The sequence below is a fragment of the Bemisia tabaci genome, chromosome 1 (genome assembly GCF_918797505.1).
Source record: "Bemisia tabaci chromosome 1, PGI_BMITA_v3".
NCBI lineage: Eukaryota > Metazoa > Arthropoda > Insecta > Hemiptera > Aleyrodidae > Bemisia > Bemisia tabaci.
Genome location: NC_092793.1, coordinates 76,672,485 through 76,697,625, shown reverse-complemented (window position 1 = coordinate 76,697,625; position 25,141 = coordinate 76,672,485). Strand labels below are relative to the sequence as shown.

The 25,141-nt window shown below is 44.1% G+C and overlaps 1 protein-coding gene across 1 annotated transcript; it reads right to left on the bottom strand.

Annotated features, from left to right (window-relative positions):
* Positions 1-839: 839 nt before the first annotated feature.
* LOC109029732 (uncharacterized) lies at positions 840-24,040 on the bottom strand. Its single transcript, XM_072306194.1, has 2 exons — positions 17,630-24,040; positions 840-17,097 (listed from the first exon to the last, which is right to left on the bottom strand). Exon 2 carries the CDS (start codon positions 14,205-14,207, stop codon positions 8,850-8,852), a length of 5,358 nt encoding a protein of 1,785 aa, XP_072162295.1. The 5' UTR covers positions 14,208-17,097; positions 17,630-24,040; the 3' UTR covers positions 840-8,849.
* Between the last annotated feature and the right edge of the window lie 1,101 nt (positions 24,041-25,141).

Here is a 25,141-nt window from a genome sequence, read left to right as displayed (position 1 = left end):
TATTCCAGAGATGTGGGCCCAGGATCGAACCTTGAGGAACGCCAGCGTTTGTTTTGAAGTAAAGACTGTTTGCCGAGATAAATCAACTTGCCTGTACGGCGGTGGTTGACGAGGGTTAGGGCGAGCCCTTTGCCTTGGGGGACCATCAGGATTATCCTGGGCTGGATGTCTCTGTCCATGAGGTTGTGGAGCTTCCTGTTCAGGATTCTGAACAACAGCGGCTTCACGAGCTTGCACGTCTTGATTTGGGTTATCAGCCATTGCAATTCTCAAGTCTCACAAAATAAACACAATATTTCACTAATGTCTTTGGGAGTAGTTGTCAATTAGTTAAAATTCACAATTCAGAACACTTATCTGAAACAAAGAACATAACATTAGTATATGTGTCTCAATGTAGCAGTCTGTTGAGCATTTTCAAGTGGATATGCTGCAAAAGATTGCTGCGAAATTAAAATGGCCTAGGGCCATTTTAATTCCCATGTGCTGTGTAGTTTTTTGACCCACGCAGGAAACATGGGGGTGTTAAAAATACCATGTAAACAATCTAAATACCATTTAATCAAACTTGATGATAAAATATATGTATGTAATACCTCAGACATGAGTGAAATCAAGTGAATTAATTGCTCTACAGTGCAGGTTTACCTAGGTAAAACTGTTAAAACTGGAGAGGGGCAAATCACTGTGCTTCAGTCGCTGTTTTCTGCCGTTTTAAATCGGCCCCAGCGTGTGATTGAAGGCCCTAATACACACGGCGATTTTGAAAGACGAAAGCCAATGGAGAGCCTTGATTTCGATTTATCGACGTCAATGGATCGAAATCAAGGCTCTCCATTGACTTCCGTCTTTCAATCGCGGCGATTATTTGCCGTTTGTATCTAGGCCTTCAAAGCGATGCTTCTTACTCTTTTTCTTTGATTTTTTCCGCGGGCGAAGCGTCCGAAGACTGTTGATTTCGATGTCACCAGCTCGCGCTATACTCACCAGTGCGGGCCTTGCAGCGGGTTTTGCCTACCAAAAATTCCGAGCATCGAAAGATCACACGAATTCACAGTTCACGAAAAGCGCAACCGGCACAACGCAACAAAACGAAAATCAATCAGTCGTCATTCTCATCCTCATCACGGTTGCAACACATTTATCAAAGACCAGTAATGAGTACATTTTATTGAGATGGAGTTTTCGAATGTTTCCAGTTTACCATGCTAATGCGCCCGGGTGCGCTATAAAGCGACTTGTGCTGTAGATGAAACTAGGGGGCTGTGCCCCCTGGCCGAGTGGCCGCTACGCGGCCCAACCCCTAAGGGGCGCTTCGCGCTCTCTTAGGCCCGCTTCGACAAACGAATGACCAAGAAAATGAAAAGATTTCATACCCGCTCTCATTTGTCCAACCTTCCTCTGGCCGGGAGCAATTAAACCAATAAGAATTGTATAAAAAAATCGTCATTTATTTCAAACCTAACGCCAAGACTGAAACGAAACGGAACGACGCGTTTCGTAGCTTTTGGAGTCTGTAGCAAAGGGGATACACCTTCGATTCACTTACCTTACCTTACTAACAGATCAAGATTCAACATTTCCCTCTATGTTCAATTCTCCGCTAAATTTGAAATTTCCGCCATTTTTCGTTAGCGGAGATTTAAAATTTTGCTCTGCTGCCGACGCTCCCTGGTCTTCTCTCATGTATAGAAACCTGCAAAAATCATGAAAACCGGCCCGGCCGGCCGCTGGAACTAAGCGTTACCAGATATGCAAATTTAAGAGGTCTTGGAGCTTAGTATGGAAGGCTTGGAAGTATAATATGTGGTTTTACCCATGGCTGGATTTACGTTAATTGACCTGTTGCAAACTACAGCTAGAACAATGAGATGAAATGTCTCTTACAGAAAATGGTTCAAAAATCATGATGATCGCATCGGAAAAGTCTGGCGTACACTCCTAACTCCACAATCCGCGCAAAAAACTTGCGTTTTGAAAGCTTCTCGCTCCAGAAACGATACTACAGCACAGCGGACCGATTATTGAAATTGATCGACAAAGCTATAGACAAAGGAGACACAAGAGGTATGGAGAGATCCTATTGGTGAAAGCGGGTGGTTGCAAAGGACAAAGGAGGCAGGTAATAGACTAACTATCGGCAACTCACTAGAAACCCGACAGTTAGTCTATCATTTTCTCCCTTTGTCGATAGGAACCACCCATATCAACCAATAGGATCGCTCCATACTCCCTATGTCTTCTTTGTCTATAGCTTTGTCCATCAATTTCAATAATCAGTCCGCAGGCGAATATTTCGTAAAAGGAATCGCTCCATACAACCTATGCGTATAATAGGATGCTACGCTATGTTCTAACATGGCCGACGTCAACCCGCCAAAACGCACGCGGCGGGACGGGTTCTTATCGACCGGCGTAGCGTGTTTATATTTAAATTTTCCTCGCATTGATAAAGACCAGGGTGCCTCCTCATGATTTGCTCGTGGGAGCGTCAGCCGTGTTGAATATTGTGAAGCATCTTAGTGAACAAGGGTTGGATGGAACGACTCCTCTTACGAAATGTTCATCTGTGCCGTATTATCGTTTTTGTAGCGGGAGACATGAAAAACGCATAATTCTCAGGTACGGAGATAGTGATGTTAGGAGTGTATTTCAGACATTCTCGATGCCCTCATCGTGATTTTTGAGCAGTGGCGTGGCGTGCTTTTGCGATATATCGATTGATACGCCACTCAAGCCTATGAAAAAAGATCGATTATCAGGGTGTTCGCAGCGAACACCTTAGTAATCGATTCTTTACCATAGCTTCAAATGGCGAGTTATCGATAATCGATTATTCACGCCACGCTACTGTTTTTGAGCCATTCTTTATACGCGACAACTCCTTCTCTTGCTATAGTTGAAGTTTGCAACAGGTCCATCGCGAATCCTGCGGGCCGATTATTGAAACCGATAGACAAAGCTATAGACCAAGACGACAAAAGAGATTTGGAGGGATCCTATTGGTGGTAGCAGGTGGTGGCAATGGACATAGGAGGTAGGTAATGGACTAACTAACGGCAACCCACTGAAGATTCGATAGTTAGTCCATCATTTTCTTCCTTAGCCTGTAAGAACCAACCATGTCAACCAATAAGATCGCTCCGTACTCCCTATGTCTTCTTAGCTCTATCGCTTTGTCCATCAGTTTCAATAATCGCCCCGCTGGGTCGTCAAGAATTCGCCGCCCCCCACGACCTGTCGCCGCGGAGATGGGAGGGGGGGAGAGAATCCATGCTGTTTGTAAAAACGTACCCACTACATATTTTATATAAACTGATTGCGGTGGACGCGCGGGTCGTTAGACAGTATGTTGGAGTTTCTTGCCAACGTGCGTTAAAAACTCAGCATAAAGCTGAAAATCTCAAAAAAGAGGGAAAATACTCATATGAGCACAATTTTTCCCCAAAGATATATGCTGTTTGAATAATCGCTCACTAGATGGCGCAAGTTTACCTGCCGCCAGCGTCCGCTTGCCAGTCTTGGGCTGGTTTTCACGACCTCTCGAGCTTGGTAGCAGAAAATTCAGGAGGCTGCACTGTACTGAGGATTGGCCCAAATAGGCTGAAACGTGTCTACTGTTGCCTTCCTGAATGGACGTAACTATGTTGCACCAAACAGCATATCTCTTTGAGGGAAATTTGAGCTTTTTCCCACTGTATTGAGATTTTCAACATCACGCTTAATTTCTAACGCACGCTGGCATGAAACTCCAGCATACTGACATATTCTATGTAGATTTTCAGGCTCCCTCGTCGCCCGTATTTTCGTCGCGCAACAGAAACATGGCCAACATAATATAACACTCGATGACAAACTCCCAAAAACCCGTTGAAAAATGAATGCAACATTTAGTCCTTTTTTTTCTCTGTACTTTAGAGCCAAAATTTGCCTGACTCAGTTTTTCGGAAAAATGAAGAAGGCGCTGTGGAGATTTCAGGTATCGCTTTCGTGTGGGGAAAAATTTCGGTGCCCTTATGTAGCACTAGGTCGGGAGGCATGAAATTTCACAAAATATGAATTACTTCAAATCAATGGGGTCGCCGTGACTGTGGTTTTCCTGCTGTCTTGAAATGTCTAGAAAGGAATTAGGCACCTTTTCGCTTTCAGGAGCTACAGATATGACATAGTAGCCGTTCCGGGCACGCCTTTTGTGGCTATCAGGGGGCTTCGCCCACTGACAAACGAATGAATAAAGAGAAGTGTGACTCTTGATCCAATTAATGAAACAGCATAAGAACTTGACTAATTACTTAATCGTATGATACGAGCATGATACTTGATGCACATGCACGCCGCATCCGTCGAATTTTTCCCCCTGCGAATTTCTCGATTACGTCCTCGTAATTGAGCTTGACGGTTGAATCATTTTCAATGTGAAGAATTGACACATCATTACTTCTCTGTTGAATGTAGGTGATTTTTCACACGACGTAAAGTAGAGAAATACAGTTTCTGCGCTGCCATTTGTAACCGGTGTTGTGTTTTTCAAAATTACACACAGGGTAGGTTACACATTTTGTCATGACTTCGCGATCACCAGTGACAACAAAAGGGCCTATGACAAATATTTTTTTTTTGGCCCGTGGTCTTTTACCAATTGCAGGATCGTGCGAATGGCTAGGAAAGGAGAGCAGCATATCCCAAAGGACACCGTGTTAAGCGAATACGTACACAGCTCCATTTCCGGACTTTCCCGCCATAAAATCAGTTGATACTTCCGGTCATCGGGGTGTAGATCAATCTGGAGGAACATTTTTCGTATGTCGGCGGAAAAGACGACCTTGGAGGTGGTTTTGTGCCCGGCATTTTTTTGGAATGAAATTCGATAATTTGGCACACCAGCGGCCGGATTGTTGAAACTTTAACTGGCTATGTCGGCACGATAAGACAAGACATAGCCCTATCTGCGCCGTGTAATATATCGCTTTTCGATTCTTGTCGTGCCGACATAAATTTCAACAATCAGCCTGCAGGTAGCTTTCCAGGTAAAGGCGTCCCGATCCGGCAGGAGTGCCGTGGAACTCGCATCACCCGCACTCACAAACAAGGAAAATGAAAAGTCCGTCTCATCTAAGGATATGTTCTGTCCTTCCAGCTTTTTAATCTTTTCAGTCAGCTCACTGACCATCAGTTCAAGGGACTCCTTTTCTTCCTCGAGCTTTTGGATCTTTTGATCAAGCTTCTTCTCCTGCAATCGGGCTTCAGTGACCTGGAGCCCTGCAAACAAATCCTCGAATAATGATAACAATCCTCGTCACCTATATTTTTGTCGCGCAACAGAAATATGGCCAACCTAATATTATACTCGATGACAAACTCCCAAAAACCCGTTGAAAAATGTATGAAACATCTAGTCCTTTTTTTTGTCAGTATTTTAGAGCCAAAATGTGCCTGGTTCACCTGCTTTTCGGAAAAATGAAGAAGCCGCTGTAGAGATTTCCGGTACATCGCTTTCGTGTGGGGAAAAATTTCGGTGGCCTTATTTAGCAGTGGGTCGGGAAGCATGCAATTTCACATAATGTGATTTAATTAAATCAGTGGGGTCGCCGTGACTTGTGGTTTTCCTGGTGTCTTGAAATGTCTAGAAAGCAATCAGGCACCTTTTCGCTTTCAGGAGGTACAGATATGGCACATGCTAGCCGTTCCGGGAACGCCTTTTGTGGCCACCAGGGGGCCTCGCCTACTGACTAACGACTGAATAAAGATAATTGTGACTCTTTATCCAAAAAATGAAACAGCATAAGAACTTGGTTAATTACTTACTCGTGTGATACGAGCATGATGCTTCATGCATATACAAGCCGCATCCGTCGAATTTTTCCCCCTGCGAATTTCTCGATTACGTCCTCGTAATTGAGCTTGACGGTTGAATCATTTTCAATGTGAAGAATTGACACATCATTACCTACTTCTCTGTTGAACGCAGGTGATTTTTCACACGACTTAATGTAGAAAAATGCCGTTTCTGCACTGGAAGGAAAAAAAAAACACATTGGATCCAGAGTCCAGACTCTTAAAAACATCGACAAGAAAAAATACTCTTGGTTCAATCAGATGTAAGCTTAAATCAAGAACCAAGCCTCTCAATTTGAGCGGATTTTCTTTTGATTGAAGCTTAAATCTGATTGAATCAAGAGTCCTTTTTCTTGTCAATGTTTTCAAGAGTCGAGACTCTAGATCCAATGTATTTTTTTTCCAGTGTGCGGTGCCATTTGTAACCGGTGTTGTTCGATAAATTTTCAAAATTACACACACGGTGGGGTACACATTTTGTCTTGACTTCGCTGTCACCAGTGAAAACAGAAGAGCCAATGACAAATATTTTTTTCTCTCAGTTGTTTAAAATATATTTCATGTTCGTTGCTAATTTGCAACTGAATCACATCTGTGTCTACAGTCCTGATGATCACTGATTTATGCCCAGCTTGACTAGCTGCTTTTGCATGTATTAACAATCTTGTGTCAGCCTCCTCGTGGTTGCAAGGTTGGAGACCTGGGTGTAAGCAATTGTGTGAACTACAACGAATTGTTGGTCCTGCAGTCGATATAATTTCCTTACCAGTTCTACTAATAATTTTCTCTGAGATCAACGATTACGACTCTTTTCCTATTTATGTTGCTTCGCAGGAAGTTTTTCCAGTCTCTTGGAACAGGTGTGTAGGCATACTTTCCGACGTATGCCTGCACCTCTCAGCATTCTGGTTCCTGCTTTCAAACTATTATCTCGATAATCATCCCATACGATATCAATACGGTCAGCATCGGGCCATTCATCAACAATTTTGTCAGAAAATGTTTCAATATAATCATGGGAAGTCCTGGAGTCCCTAGAGACCTAAGTAAGTGAACAATCGCTGGTCCATCTGGTATAACGCATGAGGCAGACGGAATTTCTTTCGGAAATTCAAAGTCGCATTCATTTTTTAAACACTGACGAATGTCTGACTTGGTTCTCTTGCGAATCTGCCCAAAACCTGAGAGTGAAGGTGGGTACGGCTGGTGCTCGCGACTGAAAAAGTCATCTTGTTTTGTGCCGCTATAAAATCGAAAGGTAAAATCGATCTTTGGGGGGCCTGAATTCCGATAAATTTAGTGGACTGTATCTTTAGGACCTAAGAGATTGAACTTAGAGAAACCTGAAATGGGGCGGGGGTGTGGGAACACATAATACATAAATCATCATACGTCATAAAGGGGTATGTGCGTGGAACAAGACGGTGCGCTTTCACAGACTTCAGGAGGAGGGTGGACTGAAACGCTTTCGAGGACTTCAGCAGGAGGGTGGTCCATACGGAAGACAGGCAAGATTTGTTGAATCTCGTCCTCACTCGACTGTAAAGAGGGCGAGCTGTCTCCATCCGTAGACCCGCAACTGCCACTGAACTCTTCTTGCTGGAAACCTGACGGTGTGTATCTGCGGGAACAGCGCCTTTGCCTTCCAATGTTTTGTGATAAAAAGTCGTAAGGATGCCGCATTAAAATTCGTTCCGCCCTCGTTGATTCCGTCGAACTGTCCGATCCAAACACGTCCTCGTCCGAATCATGGAGTGTTAGTATGCAGAGACCATCGAACCATTATTCCTGGGTGACAAGACTTGCTCATGAAGTCATAGCTGAAACTTTAGCCTTCCATGGTCATGAGGGATCTAGGCATGACCTTGAACTTGAAGTCTCCAGAGGATTAGGGAAACTAAGGATAGGGTTTAAGGGAGTAAAGGAAAGGGATAGTTCACTTTGATCTCTAATGAAGGGTATTCAGGGCAATTAGGGAACAAAAGGGGTGGAAATACACTTATATTCGACAGGGTTGAACTTAGCAACACGAGGTAGGCCTAAGGGAGATTAGAATCCTAGACAAGTCAGACCTTGAGGGAGGTATAATTCATGAATTCTACCTGAATACAACCAATGCGACGATTAGGAAGAACTACCAGGTTAATCCAAGGATGGAGAACCGAAGAAAGATAGATAAATCGAGAACTTTACACAAAAGACACGATTTTCACCAGAGAAAAACTGAGGGAGGAAACCAACGGGGACGCAGGTCGAGACAGAATTCAACAGGTCCTCTTGAGGGGAGGAACCATCACGAAGAGAGCGCTGGCAACGCGGTAAGTGGCATGCAAAAAATGGATGAGTCCATTATCGAGAAAGGGGAGGGGTGACAGATGAGTAAGTGCTAATTGACAAGCATGCGCGATCTATAGGGGAACTCGATAACTAAAATCGCTAATTACCAAAAAGGGCGATAGATGGCGGAGCTATATCGATATTCGATATTTTTCGAGACGCAAGGGCGTCAACATACTCCCCCCCTTGGAATCACGGAGGGATTACAAAGCGAAATTGAGGTACAAGGGCGACAAGAACAGTGAACTAGATACACGAAAGGCGAGGCGCGAAAAGAGAGGCGCGATGATTACAAGGGCGAAAAACTTAATAACATAGATACAAGGGCGAGACACGAAGGGAGAGGATTAACACTACAAGGGCGACATAAAAGGAACGCTAGGACGAGGTACACGAAGGGCGAAGCGCGAGAATAGGGGCGCTAACTTTGGAAGGGCGAGAAACACAAGAAATAACGGGTACAAAAGGCGCGAAACACGTAGAGAAGGGGTGTGCATTACAAGGGCGACGATGGGTGATGGGCAAACCACGAAGGCGAAGAAGGCGAGATGCGGCTGCCGTTCTGAGTCTTGGGGGTGGAGCGCGAGAGGCGCTGGCTGCTCCAGAGTGGAAGAACGGGCGGCACCACTTTCTGCCGGAGGTCGTGCACCAGCGGGTAAGGTGGGGTGCTTTGGGGGTCAGTCTTGCTGAGGCAAGGGATAGAGCTTTAGGACCGGGCGCTCATACGTTCCGGAAATGGTTTTCACCGAAGCAACTCGAACGCGCTTGTCCTTACCGGGGTAAACATCTAACACGCGGCCAAGCTTCCATTCTAGAGGAGGTAAATTGTCATCTTTAATGAGGACTAAAGTTCCTACTTCTAAGTTCGGGGTCTCTTTGACCCATTTGCCGCGAGGCTGGAGAGTGTGCATGTATTCAACGCTCCATCGCCGCCAGATTGCTTGAAACATTCCATTTACAAGTTCCCAACGGCGGAGGCGAGACATGTCTTGATCAAAATAAATCGGTTCCGGAGGGCAGCACAACGGGCGGCCAATGAGAAAATGACCGGGCGTCAGAGGGCGAAAGTCATTAGGGTCTGATGACATAGGGGTGAGAGGGCGCGAATTCATCATCGCCTCGATGCGACATATCAATGTTAAGAATTCCGCGGCATAAAGTCTCTCATTTCCGATGGTTCGTTTCAAATGCGATTTCATACTCTTAACGGCGGCTTCCCACAGGCCTCCACTGGTAGGGTTGGAGGGCGGGATATTCTCAAATCGAATATTGTTTTTCAAAAAAAATTCCTGTAAGGCAGGATCAGCTGATTTCATAATCCGAGCGAATACGTTGGCCGCGCCGACGAAATTCGTTCCATTATCGGACATGATCAAACAAGGATTTCCGCGCCTAGCGATAAAACGTTGAAGGGCGGCGATAAATTCAGGGGTGGAAAGGCCGTCTACAACTTCAAGATGTACCGCCTTAGTGACTAAACAAACAAAAACGCTGACGTAGGCCGGGACAGTGCGTGCGGTGCGATTGGAGTGAAGTTTCACAGAGAAAGGGCCAGCGTAATCAACGCCTGTGCGCTCGAAGGGCGCGCTAGGCTGCACTCGGGGGGCAGGAAGAGAACCCATTAAGGGAACTGCATTGGATGGGCGAGCTCTGAAACAGTGCACGCATTTGTGAACAACGCTGCGAAATAAGGAACGGCCAGCTAGAACCCAGTATTTTTGAGAAATAAGGGCTTGTAATAATTGAGGGCCGGGATGAAGGTTCACTGCGTGATATTTTTCTACGAGCAAACGCACTAACTTGTCCTTGCATGGGAGGAGGAGGGGGTGACGGGCGTTAAGCGTGATATCTGCGTTGTGCAATCTTCCGCCCACTCTCAGAAGCCCATCTTTGTCAAGGAAAGGCGTTAGCTTTTGTGTTCTCAATGAGCAGAGTGCTTTAGGCTCACGCTGTAACAATTTAACGTCATCAGAAAAATGCTCGGCCTGAATAAACTTCACAATCCAAATTTCCGCGGTGCGCACTTCTGTCAAGTCCAACGGGCCTTTACAGCAAGGTATTTTTCGCGAGCGGTGAATGAAGCGAAAAATGTAACAGATCACGCGAACAATTTTATCCCATGAGGAAAGATCTGGAATAATTGTAGGGCGCGGAAGGGCGACAAGGGCATCAAGGGCGGGAGGGGGCGCCATTTCCTTCTTAAATTCCATGACGTCTAAATCTGGGGCGCCGAGGGGCTCCTCGGGCCATTCGGAGTGGGGCAAGGAGAGCCAGGGGGGCCCGTGCCACCACAATTCATTCGAGGGCAATTCTGAGGGCACCATGGGCCGTGTTGCCACATCCGCGGGATTATCGGCCGAACGCACGTGACGCCACGTGACATTCTCCAGCTCCTGAATGCGAGCAACTCGGTTAGCAATGAAAGTTTTCAAGGTGTGAGATTCCGTGTTTATCCAATGCAAAACCGTTGTATTGTCTGACCACGCATAAAAATTCTCAGCGCCGAATTTTTCTTGGAGTTTTGGCAACGTCGCGTGAAAAAGTTGAACGAGCAAATCGGCGGCGCAAAGTTCTAAACGCGGTAAGGTGACCTGACGCAAGGGTGCGACTTTAGTTTTAGCAGTGACGAGATTTACAAGGGCTTCAGAATCCGGGGAAGGCGAAGACCTAAGATACAAAAGGGCACTATATCCTAATTGACTGGCGTCGCAAAATCCATGGACTTCAAAATATTCCGCGCTCACATACAAGCAGCGAGGAATCAAAACCTTGCGCAGCGCTGGCAATTCTCTACAGAAATTGGACCACAGTTGCCAGATTTCATCGGGAACTCGCTCATCCCATGACAGTTTCAATTTCCATATTTCCTGCATTAAGGATTTAGCAGTGAAGGTCACGGGTGCAATCCATCCGCAGACGTCATAGATTGAAGCAAGCATGGAGAGAATGCCGCGCTTGGTGGCTGCGTGAGGCTTTAAATTAATTACATAGGTGAAACAGTCCAATTTTGGCGCCCATTGTACACCCAAAATCGAAAACCGCGGGCTTTCATCATTTTCGTCGATGATTGGGCATTCTAGGTGGTCCGCGGGCAAATTTTCTAAAATTTCGGGGTGGGAGGCTGACCATTTTCGTAAGAAGAATCCTCCCAGGGCGAGAAGAGCGATCAACTCCTCGAGGTGCTCCCTAGCGACACGAATGGTAGGTCCGCCCCCGTTGACGTCATCGACGTAAACAGACTCTAAAAGGATCTTGGCTGCGTTAGGATACTTATGTCCGTGATCCCTGGCCAGTTGATGCAGGGTTCGAATTGCTAAAAAGGGCGAGCAATTAATTCCGAAAGTGACAGTGTTCAAATAATACGCTTTCAGCGGCTCCGACGGGTGAGCACGCCATAAAATACACTGATAAGGGCGATGAGTTTCTGTGACGCTAATGCGCAAGTACATTTGCTTAATGTCACAGGCAAAAACCACAGGGTGGGCGCGAAAGTTCAGTAAGACGTCACGGACGTCATTCTGGAGGGCAGGGCCAGCTAACAAGGTGTCATTTAATGAAACGCCCGTGGAGCTAGGGGCGCTGCCATCGAAAACGCATCGCAATTTTGTCACTCCATTGGTAGTTTTGGTGACACCGTGATGAGCCAAAAAATACTTTGGCGCCTCCTCGGGGGAGGGGTTTGGGGGGACTGGCGACATGAAACCATCCTTTTCAAAATCGACCATGTATTTCCGGTATTTTTCCGCCAATTTCGGATTTGACTCGAAACGCCTTTCTAAGGAGAGCATACGTTTGCGAGCTAAATCAAGAGAGGAACCGAGGGCAGGGGGGTCAGGGCGAAAGGGCAGATTGACTTCATAGCGACCATCGGGAAGCTGAACAGTGGTTTCAGAATAAATTTTCTCGGCCAGCCTTTCTTCTGGCGTAGACTTAACGGGAGGGGGAACTTCCTCTAAACGCCAGAATTTCTCAATGACGTCAGGCTGAGGAGTGTGCGCGTGTACAGGGAGCGCGGTCAACAACGTAACAGGGGTTGTCGGAGGGAGTTGAGTCACCAGGCATGAGGTGGAACCAACTAAAACGAGTCCAAAAGCGGTCCCTAGGCCCATGAGGCCATCACGAGCAGGGACATTATCACCAGTGAGAATTTTTGCGAGCAAATCTACACCGCATAAAATATCTATCTCTGAAGGGCGATCTAATTCTGGGTCAGCTAAAGTATAATCGCGGAAAATTTTCTGAAAATCAGGTGAGAGGGGGACGGCGGGAACCGAACCGGTAAGTCTATCCATGACAGTTACAGGGTGATTATAAACTACCATGCGACCGTTGGGAATGCCAACGTCAACTTTCGCCGTGCCTGCTACAGGAATGGGCGTGTTCGCTATACCGTTGATAGCATTTAAGCAGGGCTTCGGGGTGATTTTCAGGGTACGTGCAAGGCGAGACGTAATTAGGGTACCTGAAGATCCCGAATCTAAAAGCATTTTGGCATACACTTTCTGTCCGCTTAAACTAGTAAGAAAAACCTTAGCGGTTGGCATTACTGCGGCCAAAGGGCGATATTTGGCAACAAGGGCGGTATGAAGAGAAGTGTTGGGCTCAGGGTTTTTCAAAGTAGGACAAAGCATACTATGATGACGTCCCTTAGCGCCATTGCACTCTTTACATTCACGTTTAGAGGTACATTTATCAGACCAATGATTTCTACCCAGGCAATTTCTACAGAGTTGCCTGCTTTGCACAGCTTCCCAGCGCTCGGGCTGAGTCAGGGCCTTAAAAGTAGGACAGTTAAATGTATTGTGAGATGGCTCATCTTCACAATAACGACATTCGCGAGAAGTTTTCGGTTTTTCAGATGAAGAACTACTATCGGAAGCTTGGCTGTTCGAAGGGTTCTTTTTTGGGGAATTTTGTGCTGCTAGTACCTTGGTATTGCGGCCGGCATTAGAATTTGAGGAGGACGACGAGTTGGAACTGCCTGTGAAAGGGTTATCAACAATTCTGGCACACTCTGACTTAATAAATGATAACAATTCATTGAGCGTTGGATACTCAGATGCATCTTCTCTAAAGTCGTCAAATCTGCCGCGCAGGTTATCAGAAAATTTCCTCCAAATTACAGTAACAAGCATCGCTGAATAAGTCTCTGAGGGATGATTGAGGGAGGAGAGAGCATTCATATGCTCTTGAATCTTAGCGTAAAAATTAGACAAACTATTCTTGTGCTTAATTTCAGGGAGTTCCAACAAGCCGTTAAAATGTGAAAACAAATGACGACGTTTACTCTGATACCTGGTACAAATCATGTCCCATGCACCCTCATAGTTCTCTGCAGTTAGCTCCAATGTCTTAATTAAATCTAAGGGCTCTTTAGACAGGGCGTTTAACAAATATTGAAATTTCTCAACGTCACTCAACTTTGACTCATGAATAGCAACTTTGAACCGACTATGGAACGTGGTCCATTGAGAAAGGGTTCCATCAAATGTAGGCAGAGATAAGCGAGGCAGGGTGACATGAGCTTTAACATAAGGGCTTTGCACGGTAGAGGGCGAAGGCGAATCAACACAGGGAGACGAGGGCGGTGTAACGTTCACAATCTGGGACGCATTTTTCAAACCGAAATATTTGACTGAAATGGTATCTAACATGTCCTCAAACTGCGCTTGAGTGATATCTACCTCTAACTGTTTCTCAGGGGGAAGAGTGGCGTTCAGCTCAATAATCTCTGTTTGGGTTGCGTTGAAATTACTCTCAATCTGCAGTACTCTATTCCAAGTTCCTTCAAAGGAGAACCAATTTCTAGAATTAAGGGCTTGTGCGCCCAGAAGGGAACGCTGCAACATATCATAGTACCTATTGCGTTTGGCGTATAGGGCTGTGAATTCTACAGGGACTTGAACAGCTCTGGAAGCAGTTTGGCGCATGGAACGCTTGGTGGGCTGCTTGCCAGGGTTCTCTCCATTCACCTGATCATCAAATTCATTATCTGAACCCTTTTGTGAGTCACTACCCTCGTTGTGTAGACTCATAATGGTGAGGTGATAAGAATAATATGCACAGGGAGAAAAACACTGGTGTATATAACCTCACTTTTGACTGAAATAGCAGCTCTTATCTGTCTCACTAAGGAGTAGCCAGAAAGAGAAAACAGGTTGCTTGAGGTACAAATTGGGCTCAAATCGGTGAGCAATAACTTGAAAATGTAAATAAATCAATTCATGAAAGAAAATGACTTCATAAGCAGCAAGGCACCCAGGAAGGGAGCCCGACGGAGACTGGCCCACAATGGCTGGAGTTCAAAATGGCCTAAATCATGTGTTTCTTCACTCAGACAAATAATGAAAAAACTAAGAATAAAGGGAGGGTAACAGTACTATTGAATTGAAGGCAGGAGGGTAGGATACAGGAGGCGGAGCCTATGAACCAGGTGTAATCAATTATGGGGCCTGACTGGGAACCTGTTCATTCAACTCGCTCCAGCACTCCAGAGATGCCAAGCATAACTTTAAATTTTGTAAATATAACCATGCCTTCACTCACATGTTATGAAGCTTAAGAACTTTGAAGTGACAGCTTAGAAAAAGGGTTTCTGAGGGTGGCTGACACATAAAGCTTCAGTCACTTACTTTAAAGAGTGGTCCAAAATTCATTATATCACAAATGCGGCTCGGCTAGGACCATGTTTTGTGCCGCTATAAAATCGAAAGGTAAAATCGATCTTTGGGGGGCCTGAATTCCGATAAATTTAGTGGACTGTATCTTTAGGACCTAAGAGATTGAACTTAGAGAAACCTGAAATGGGGCGGGGGTGTGGGAACACATAATACATAAATCATCATACGTCATAAAGGGGTATGTGCGTGGAACAAGACGGTGCGCTTTCACAGACTTCAGGAGGAGGGTGGACTGAAACGCTTTCGAGGACTTCAGCAGGAGGGTGGTCCATACGGAAGACAGGCAAGATTTGTTGAATCTCGTCCTCACTCGACTGTAAAGAGGGCGAGCTGTCTCCATCCGTAGACCCGCAACTGCCACTGAACTCTTCTTGCTGGAAACCTGACGGTGTGTATCTGCGGGAACAGCGCCTTTGCCTTCCAATGTTTTGTGATAAAAAGTCGTAAGGATGCCGCATTAAAATTCGTTCCGCCCTCGTTGATTCCGTCGAACTGTCCGATCCAAACACGTCCTCGTCCGAATCATGGAGTGTTAGTATGCAGAGACCATCGAACCATTATTCCTGGGTGACAAGACTTGCTCATGAAGTCATAGCTGAAACTTTAGCCTTCCATGGTCATGAGGGATCTAGGCATGACCTTGAACTTGAAGTCTCCAGAGGATTAGGGAAACTAAGGATAGGGTTTAAGGGAGTAAAGGAAAGGGATAGTTCACTTTGATCTCTAATGAAGGGTATTCAGGGCAATTAGGGAACAAAAGGGGTGGAAATACACTTATATTCGACAGGGTTGAACTTAGCAACACGAGGTAGGCCTAAGGGAGATTAGAATCCTAGACAAGTCAGACCTTGAGGGAGGTATAATTCATGAATTCTACCTGAATACAACCAATGCGACGATTAGGAAGAACTACCAGGTTAATCCAAGGATGGAGAACCGAAGAAAGATAGATAAATCGAGAACTTTACACAAAAGACACGATTTTCACCAGAGAAAAACTGAGGGAGGAAACCAACGGGGACGCAGGTCGAGACAGAATTCAACAGGTCCTCTTGAGGGGAGGAACCATCACGAAGAGAGCGCTGGCAACGCGGTAAGTGGCATGCAAAAAATGGATGAGTCCATTATCGAGAAAGGGGAGGGGTGACAGATGAGTAAGTGCTAATTGACAAGCATGCGCGATCTATAGGGGAACTCGATAACTAAAATCGCTAATTACCAAAAAGGGCGATAGATGGCGGAGCTATATCGATATTCGATATTTTTCGAGACGCAAGGGCGTCAACACATCTACAGGGTTATTCAAAAGTCACGCACCACTGGGCATGAGGGGGTTGGCCATTTGAAATTTTTGAGTTGCCCCCCACCCCCTCCCTCCCCCCGAGGGGATCAAGAACTGGAAAGTACCTAAAAAATTTTCCTTACAATACGAGGAAAAACGTCTTAAACCACAAGTCAATATCATAATTAGGACTGAAGTTATGGCCAGTGGTGCGTGACTTTTGAATGACCCTGTATATCGGAGCCTCTCTGCTGTGCTGACACACAATATAAAGCCTAGAAAATAAACTTGCATCTCTTTTGATACTTTTCATGGACAGTTGAGATTTATTTTTCACTTTAGATTTTGGCCGGAACAAATTAATATCAGGTTTTTTCAGCGGTGAAAAAACTGAATTCGTTCCTTCAACCAGTCTGACTCCAACGAAATTCTCAAATGCACTCCTTCCGTAGTCTTGCAAGCTTCTAATTCTGCAATTCCGGTACCAGAGATTATCAGTTTATTTTGCAAGTTCTGAAGTTCTCGATGGATTACCGGCATCGTCGATGGTTTTCATTAAAGCTTGAACGTGTTTGAAAAATAACAACTGAAATTCAGCCGAGGATTCGTGATGATCTTAGTCCTCGTCGGTGCTTCTGGAAAGCTATCTGAAATATTTTTTGAACTCCTGCATAGGTACAAAAAGAGAGAAAATTCAAGAAATAATGTGCATTTTAATAAAAACATTTATAAAAATAAAAAAATAAACATAAACAAAACGAGCATTAAGTAGGCACTGAAGAAAATTGTTTTCTAGGAAACGTTGGCACTTCGTATTGCGTACTGGCATCCCTCAGACTCATTCCCTTTCTGACCGCCAACACAGCTTTCTTGAGATTCCGCTGCGTATAATTTTGATACGGCCTACCACCAACTTGCCGTTTTGGAAGACGAGCCATGATACTAAGACAGATGGAAGAGTACCTAAAACATTAGAAAAATCCTGGTAACCATCCAACTCAGAAAGAGTCTCATAACCGTGTTCAATTCTTATGTAAGTAGGTACATATTTGATTAGCAGGGGAGAAATCATAGAAAACCCAAAACAAATTACCCAAATTTAGCTCTGCAACGACCAATTTCTATCCATTTCACTTGTTATCACTTGAATAAACGATAAATAATACTATATGGCACTTAGAGGTTATATTGTTGAAGGAATAAAGCTTCAAAAGTACAATAAACAGACATTCATGGGCGTCCCATGTTCGATGGGAAATTGTCCCAAGTTTGCTGACAGCTCTGAAAGATTAAATTTTCCTAAAAATTTCAAATTCATTTAAAAATTTCCAAAAAGAAAAGCTTGGGCCTTCAAGAGGTGCACTTGGATGAGATGATATCAGGTCCCCCAGTTCCAGGTGAATGACCGGCATCTGAATACAATAGACTTTGTGTACAGCATAAAATTCCTCCAAAATAGGTATTCCGACAAATTTGAAAATTTAAAATCACTTACCATTTCAAATTCTCGCACAGACTCTCCTGGCTTGGGTGTTTGAGGTTAAGGCCTCAGAAATCCAAATATAAACAATGCACGGTTGCTACATCACGATTACGAAAATGGGACAATTTGTCCCAAGTTAGACCGCAGTCCCAAGTTACCCCAACTGACGGTAACTTTTTTCATGCCAAATGGCTTTATATATTTTTTAAAACTTAAATTTTTGTCCCAAGTTACATGATAACTATTAAACATGAGCCAAACACTGAAAATACATTAGTGTCCCAAGTTACCCCAACTATTCAGGTAACTTGGGACACCAACATTTTTTTTAAAAAAAAAATAAAAAAAAAAAGATGGCGTAGGTTTAGAGTACTAACTAAGACCAACAAATGAGAGCCTTAACAATTTATTATTTGTTTTGTTTTAATGGAGAAATTTTAGTTCAAAGTTCAAAACTGTCCCAAGTTACCCCAACTGACGGTAACTCTTGAAATCTCTGGTCCAGCAACCATCCATCGTCGTAATTCGTCGGGATTCTCTGTCAAACCGACAGCGCCTCCATCACCTTTTTTTCTTTTTTTTTCCTGCTGTTTACTGGCTTTGTGTTTAAGCACTCCATCTCCTTTGATCCTGGAATTACATTGTTCATGGGCCTGATCTAAGGCCATAGCGGAAAATTTTCTCACGGAAATACTAGCTGTGAATTTTCCGTTTAAAAAATTCAGCGTACATTGAGGGATGCAATCCCTTTAAATTCACCATATCTCGCAAATGAATCGGTAGCCATCTTCTAGCATTTTTCTCCCGGAAATACTAGCTGTGAATTTTCCGTTTCAAAATTCGGCGTACATTGAGGGATGCAGTCCCTTTAAATTCACCATATCTCACAAATGAATCCTCCATCCTCTAGCATTTTTCTCCCGGAAATAATAGCTGTGAATTTTCCGTTTCAAAATTCGGCGTACATTGAGGGATGCAGTCCCTTTAAATTCACCATATCTCACAAATGAATCCTCCATCCTCTAGCATAACTTTAATGATTAAAACTAAAATCCACGAGGCATTTTTTTTTAGATTTTATGTAGCGTTCAAAGTTAGAGCTCCGCAGTGACGTCAGATATTTGAGGAGGCACTCTTTCAGCTCAATTGCAAAACTTAAAATAAAAACTGAGAGCTTGACTCGCAGTGTTTTTTGTTCCATTCTTCAAATGAGAGAAGCTTATCAGTTTCGTTCTCATTGTCTTTCCTAAAATCTACAACACAATTCGATTATGCCTGTTTTTTTCAAAACAAACAAAGCGCACAGGTTCACTTGATGTGCAAACCTCGTCCTTTTCATATGATGGACTTGAATGAAAGACTGTGCACGACTGGCGGATGTTATTCCGCCTTCGACGAGAGTCTCCCACCAGCCACTATTAGCGGGGAGCTGCGCAAGTGCAGAAAAGATGCACGTTACTCCAAAACCCATTTGTCGGGTGGTGATTGCTAAAACGACGGCTCTATTTGAATTGTAAGATTCGAGACGACTAGCTGCATTTTCACCGGTCTTAACACCGGGTAACAATTTGTTGGTGAGATCACGATTCAACGCTTCCTGCAAGTATTGATTTTGCTGGGATCGAAAGCCTTCTTGCCTTTGACTTGACCTATTGCCCTTGTTGGTGTTGGTGTTGTTGGACTCTCGAGAGGCACCAGAGCGTTGTTGTTGTCCTCGTTGGACGAAGTGTGCTCCTGCTTGATAAGCTTGCTGTGGTCCGGAAGCATTTACATACGCTTGACTGAAATCAGATGGGGTGGACCCACCCTTGGGAACTTACTTTCTGCGCTGAGACATTGCGTTTGAAAGGAAAAACGGATAGCCAGTATTTTCTGAAAAAACGCTCTGAAAAAACGCTTCTGAAAAAACACTGCCATCTAGAAGATCTCCAAGAACATTCAGAATGGCCTTTTCAATGTGTAAACCACCCAACGTTACAACAAATTTATCCTCACCAAATTTGTCGGAAAATTGCCATTTCAATGCCTTGCAATGACAAAAAGTGGTTCGCCACATGTCATAATAGGAATTTGGCCCTTGTTCAAATATTCGGTGCCTTCTGGCGTGCGATTTTCATTGCATGAGCAATCATTGCCGGAGTATGTGCCACCTCGGAAAACATAGGTATTAGCTCGCATTTTGTCATGTACGTAACTGATGGGTTATTTTCAAGCAAAAATGTAGAATATAAATGAGCCCGAAGCAACAATTTTCGGCGGTTGTGAGTTCATTAAAAGTTCGGTTTCTACTTTATTCGGCGAATTATTTGTTGTTTCGAAACTTTTTCCCTCTTTAATTGAGCTGACGGAAGAGAGGCGGTCAGTTTTTTTTTAAATTTGGTATCCTCTTTTTTATGAAAAGAGGGGAGACTGTGGTATATTTTACAGGGGAGACTGTGGTATATTTCACTGGGGAGACTGTGGTATATTTCACTGGGGAGACTGTGGTATATTTCACAGGATAGGACCTTTTTTGAAACCGGGCAATCCGTAAGTGTGATTTTTTGCTCAATTTTTGGTTGAGTATAATCATAATGTTGATGTAAAGAAATTGCTGTACCATGAAAACAACAGAAGAAGGATTGATGTCTATGTTATCCACTGCACTTGTGACAAAAACTCCTTTCTGAAGGTATGGAGAGCACATAACAACTTGTTCTTAAAAATATTCGACTGCTTGATGATTGAGGGCGGAAGACATTTGTAAAACTCTATCGTAAGAATTATCAATTCCAAGTCTGAATACAATGTCAATTAAATCCCCCTGCCTCGTTATAGAATGAAGCATTTATCACAAATAAATAGGGAATGGAGTTTCTGTAGAACTCATGTGCCGCAAGGCGTTCGATTTCGTAGGAGCATTTTTTTTTCTTCATGAACCTCAAGGCTTCCGGTTCCTTGATTTTATTACGTAAGTGGTCCATTAGATCAGAATAAGTTTGGCTGCTTACGCCGTAAACTTCACAAAGGAGCCGAATCTCTTTTGCCTCTTTTTTGAAACCGGGCAATCCGTAAGTGTGATTTTTTGCTCAACTTTTGGTTGAGTATAATCATAATGTTGATGTAAAGAAATTGCTGTACCATGAAAACAACAGAAGAAGGATTGATGTCTATGTTATCCACTGCACTTGTGACAAAAACTCCTTTCTGAAGGTATGGAGAGCACACAACAACTTGTTCTTAAAAATATTCGACTGCTTGATGATTGAGGGCGGAAGACATTTGTAAAACTCTATCGTAAGAATTATCAATTCCAAGTCTGAATACAATGTCAATTAAATCCCCCTGCCTCGTTATAGAATGAAGCATTTATCACAAATAAATAGGGAATGGAGTTTCTGTAGAACTCATGTGCCGCAAGGCGTTCGATTTCGTAGGAGCATTTTTTTTTCATATTGAAAAAAATTAGCTAAGCTAAAGTCAAAACCTCCTGCCTTGAATGATTTTCAGCCTGCTGTTGACAATTAGGGCTGTACAGTAACATTTTGAGGAGTGCCAGTAGCAAACGAGGAACACAAGTGGCTTGCGATTCATCGTCTAAGCTACAAATTCTGACAGAACTGACCCTCAAAAGATTGACGTCGGATTTTCTTGATGAGCTTTTCCACATAGATCAAATCTAATTCATTATCAAACTTACAAGCCTTATACGGAAAGCCTCACTGGGCGGGAGCGAGGGACCAGCTGAAAAATAAGATCTGTGACTAAAACCAAGAGTTGTAAAATTCCTTCAGAAAGTCGATTTGCTGCTACGAGCCCACGACATGGATCATCATCAGGAGATCTCAATCCTAAAGTTCAAATCTTTATTTCTCAACAAAGTATGTACACGTTACACAGGAAAAATACACGAAACATACATAGGGCTATCACTAAACTTGAATCCTCATGTCAGGGGGAAAGACGTTGAGGGACAGGTGAAGGCTGCGGAGGCGCAGCATTAGTCGTGCGTGCACAGGAGGAGATGCGCTGCATCAGACGTGCGAGCACAGGGACAGGGTGCTGCAGTATACGTGCGAGTTCAAGGATAGGGATGCTGCAGGAGACGTGCGAGCAAAGGGGTGTGCAGCAGTAAGCGTGCGTGCACGGGATAGGAAGAAAGAGACAAGGGAATGAGAGCTCCGACTAGGGCGCGACGAGGGCAAAGTCGAGAAGCGTCCGACTGCACCAGAGAACTGGCCGAACCCCTATCTTTTCAAAACAGAAAAAACAAGGGAACGTGCATGTAAATGAGAGCCTGAACTCTGGTGGTCAGGGATGAAAAGCGGGAGGGATCCCTCTCGTCGGCGCACAGTCGGTTCCCTGCGCGGGGGCGGAGAAAGCCCGCGGTTTTTTTTATTTTTATTTATAATTGGACTGAGTTAGGCAGAAAGGAACCAACCCACATTTTTAAAAAAATTGAGTTATGAGTGGTTTTGAACTCAACCACTGCTCTACTATCTATCGCCAAAAATTCAAAGTTTTTGTTGGAGCAAATTTTACAGAAATTGAACTTAAAGTTTACCTTTTACATTGAGCCTTATGCAGGAGCTAAACTTTAAACCTCTTTTTCTCGGTTCGATCCCGATGTGGCTTGGTTCCTTTCTGTTTAACTCCGTCCAATTCATGTACATAAATGCCACATGTTGTGGCTATAATACTTGTCAACCCCCCCCCCCCCCCTAAATATTACACATTAATATAATATAGGTACGTAAGAACACAGGGAAGCATTAAGAATATTACAAAATTTTACAAAATAAAATAAAAGGTATAGAAAATTACAGTTAAATACTATTTAAAAAAATCATTTAAGGAGTAAAAAGCCTTGCCAACTAGTAAGGTTTTTAGACCAGCCATAAACTCTCTTACTTCCCATTTCTGAAGAGCTTTTCTCAGGTTCAAGGGAAGGTTGTTGAACAGTCTGATGGCAGTATGAGACACAGACTGTTCAGCAACCTTCAGGCGAACAATTTCATAATTAATAAAAGGGTTTCTCCTGTTCTTTATCATGTCCTTACGAATCAGACCGGTGTCAATGGCAAATTTTAGGCTGTCTAGAATAAAAATAGACGGAAGAGTTAAAAGTTGGTACTTTATGAATAAGGGTTTACAGTGGGAATTAAATGGTTTGTTAACGGTTGAGGCGTGGAACAAGGGAGAGCCACAGTGGGCTCGAACAATAAGTACTTTGTACCCATATGCAAAGCCGCGATATGGAGAATATTCTCTTTCTTTGCTTCGATGGGCGGGAGCGAGGGACCAGCTGAGAAATAGGATCTATGACCAGAACCAAGAGTTGTAAGATTCCTTCAGAAAGTGGATTTGCTGCTACGAGCCCACGACATGGATCCATCATCAGGAGATCTTAATCTTAAAGTTCTAATCTTTATTTCTCAACAAAATACACAAAGTACACGACAAATACACAGAGCTGACACTATACTTTAATACGGTTGGCCGTAAAAACATGTAAACACGTTGTAATGATAAATTTGAGTTAAGTTTTCGGTGCAGTATGCGATCAAAAGCGATTTTAAGTCATTTTGTACCTATATCTCCTTGCAACGTCCAACATTGGAATATAGTAAGGTTGGCAACGAGTGCGGAGTGCGGCTGGTGATAACCGTCAACTAAACTACTAAAACTAAAAAAAATGCGCCGCCATTTTTGTGTCCTTTTTGGGCCGTAGAGTGGTCAAGAGCGCCCCTTAATCAAGGAGGAAGGAGCTCTACTCCCCGTTGAAATCGGGCTTTTATAGCTACAGAGAAGCGTTTTCGACTCCTGAGTACCTTATACTGCTTAACCTTAGAACTGAAGGCGAACTATAACGGTAGCTGCGGGCAGGGCCAAAGGGGCGCGCTGCTCGCTATCACCGAACTCTCCTTGCTCTCTGTAGCAGGAGGGGGACTTGGTTCCACCTGTTAGGGTGTTGGCTGGGGATGGCGACTTGAGGAGTCCCTACCTGCTCCCATCGATGTAATAATGTAATAAAATGATTGAAATGGTGTGTATTGAAATGATAATCAAACTGATCACTGAAGGGAATAATAATGGCTCACGGGAATACATTAACTATTTTAGATAAAGGAGATCCTCTTAGGAACATGTAAATCCATCCCTCTAAATGAGAATCTCGTGAAAATAGACGAAAAAGATCTTAGTCTATCAATCGGCATGATGAATGGACCCGGGGAAGAAAATTCGACGTCTGCGCCAAAACTCGACACATTCGAAATTCTATGTCTGTTCTATATCACCTATAACATCTGCGTTTTGAGGTCTATTTCTCATGAAATAATGTACCTCGGCCCATTTTCCTCCGAGTGTTTCCTTAACTGACTCTCCGATGAAAGACTTACAAAGTAATTGGTGGAGGGTCCTGTCGTTTCGGGATTGATGACTGCATGGAACACATGCAGTCGACATGTATATGTTTCGGGGAACGCTTGTGTTGCCATTCTCTGTAATGATGTGACCTTTCCGGTCGGTGTTAGGAACATTATTTGTACAGTACCCTCTGGGACCATGACTTGGAGATAGAGCGGACGCACCTGCGGTACCACCACTGTTTTTAAATTACTGTTAATTGGGATATCTTTGGTCCTGCAAATCAAACACAGTATGCCACACGTGGCAATCAGTACACTCAAGATTTTCGGGTGGATCGCTAGCCGAAACGTACAGGGAGCATTCGGGACCGTAGAAATGGAATGTTGTCTCGGTTTGGGATTAACACTGTTCTCGGAAAATGTAAGGACTGGGAGGAACAACTTCTCTACCTAAAAGAGTATCTACAAGTTCGATGAGGGCAACAACTCCTCTATTGCTGAGACCAAATCTCAAGTTAAAATGTTGGATGAGCGTGAAAATTTCAAACCTAGTTTAGCGTGCTGTGGGAATCGCTTCATTATCCAAACCATATTTTTGCTCCATGACTCGTCCCATCTGCCATTGCAAGGACGGTGCATTTTCATCCTTGATGAGGACTAAGTCACCGACAGCGGGTGTTTCAGCCGCTTGAGTCCGCCACAGCGCGCCGTTGCAGAGTATTCAGGTATTCCATTGACCACTGTTTCCAGTACTGCTGTGTAATTTGCTGTGAAAGCTGCCATCCGGAGAGGCGGTTTGAAGGAGTTGACGACCAATCATACTCTGGCAAACTCAGGAGCGAGCCGCCGATGAGGAAGTGAGCGGGCGTAAGTACATCGAGGTCCTCCACATCAGAGGAAATTGGGCAGCGAGCCCACAATTGAGAATCGCTTTAATTCTAGTTAGGAGCGTAGTGAATTTTTCGAACGTTAACTTTTGATCACCTAATATTCTCTTTAGGTGGAATCTCACTGATTTGATGCCAGCCTCCCAAATGCCACCAAAATGACTGCCAGTGGGTGGCGAGAAGTGCCATTTGATGTTTTTCAATGTTAAATGTTTCGTGACCATTGTTTGGGGAATGAATAGGGCAAGTCTCAAAGGCTTCCGCCCCGAGCTCCAAATGGCCCGTTT

Coding starts and splice junctions, on each gene's coding strand:
- LOC109029732 (XM_072306194.1), bottom strand. CDS start 14,207: ATGAGTCTACACAACGAGGGTAGTGACTCACAAAAGGGTTCAGATAAT.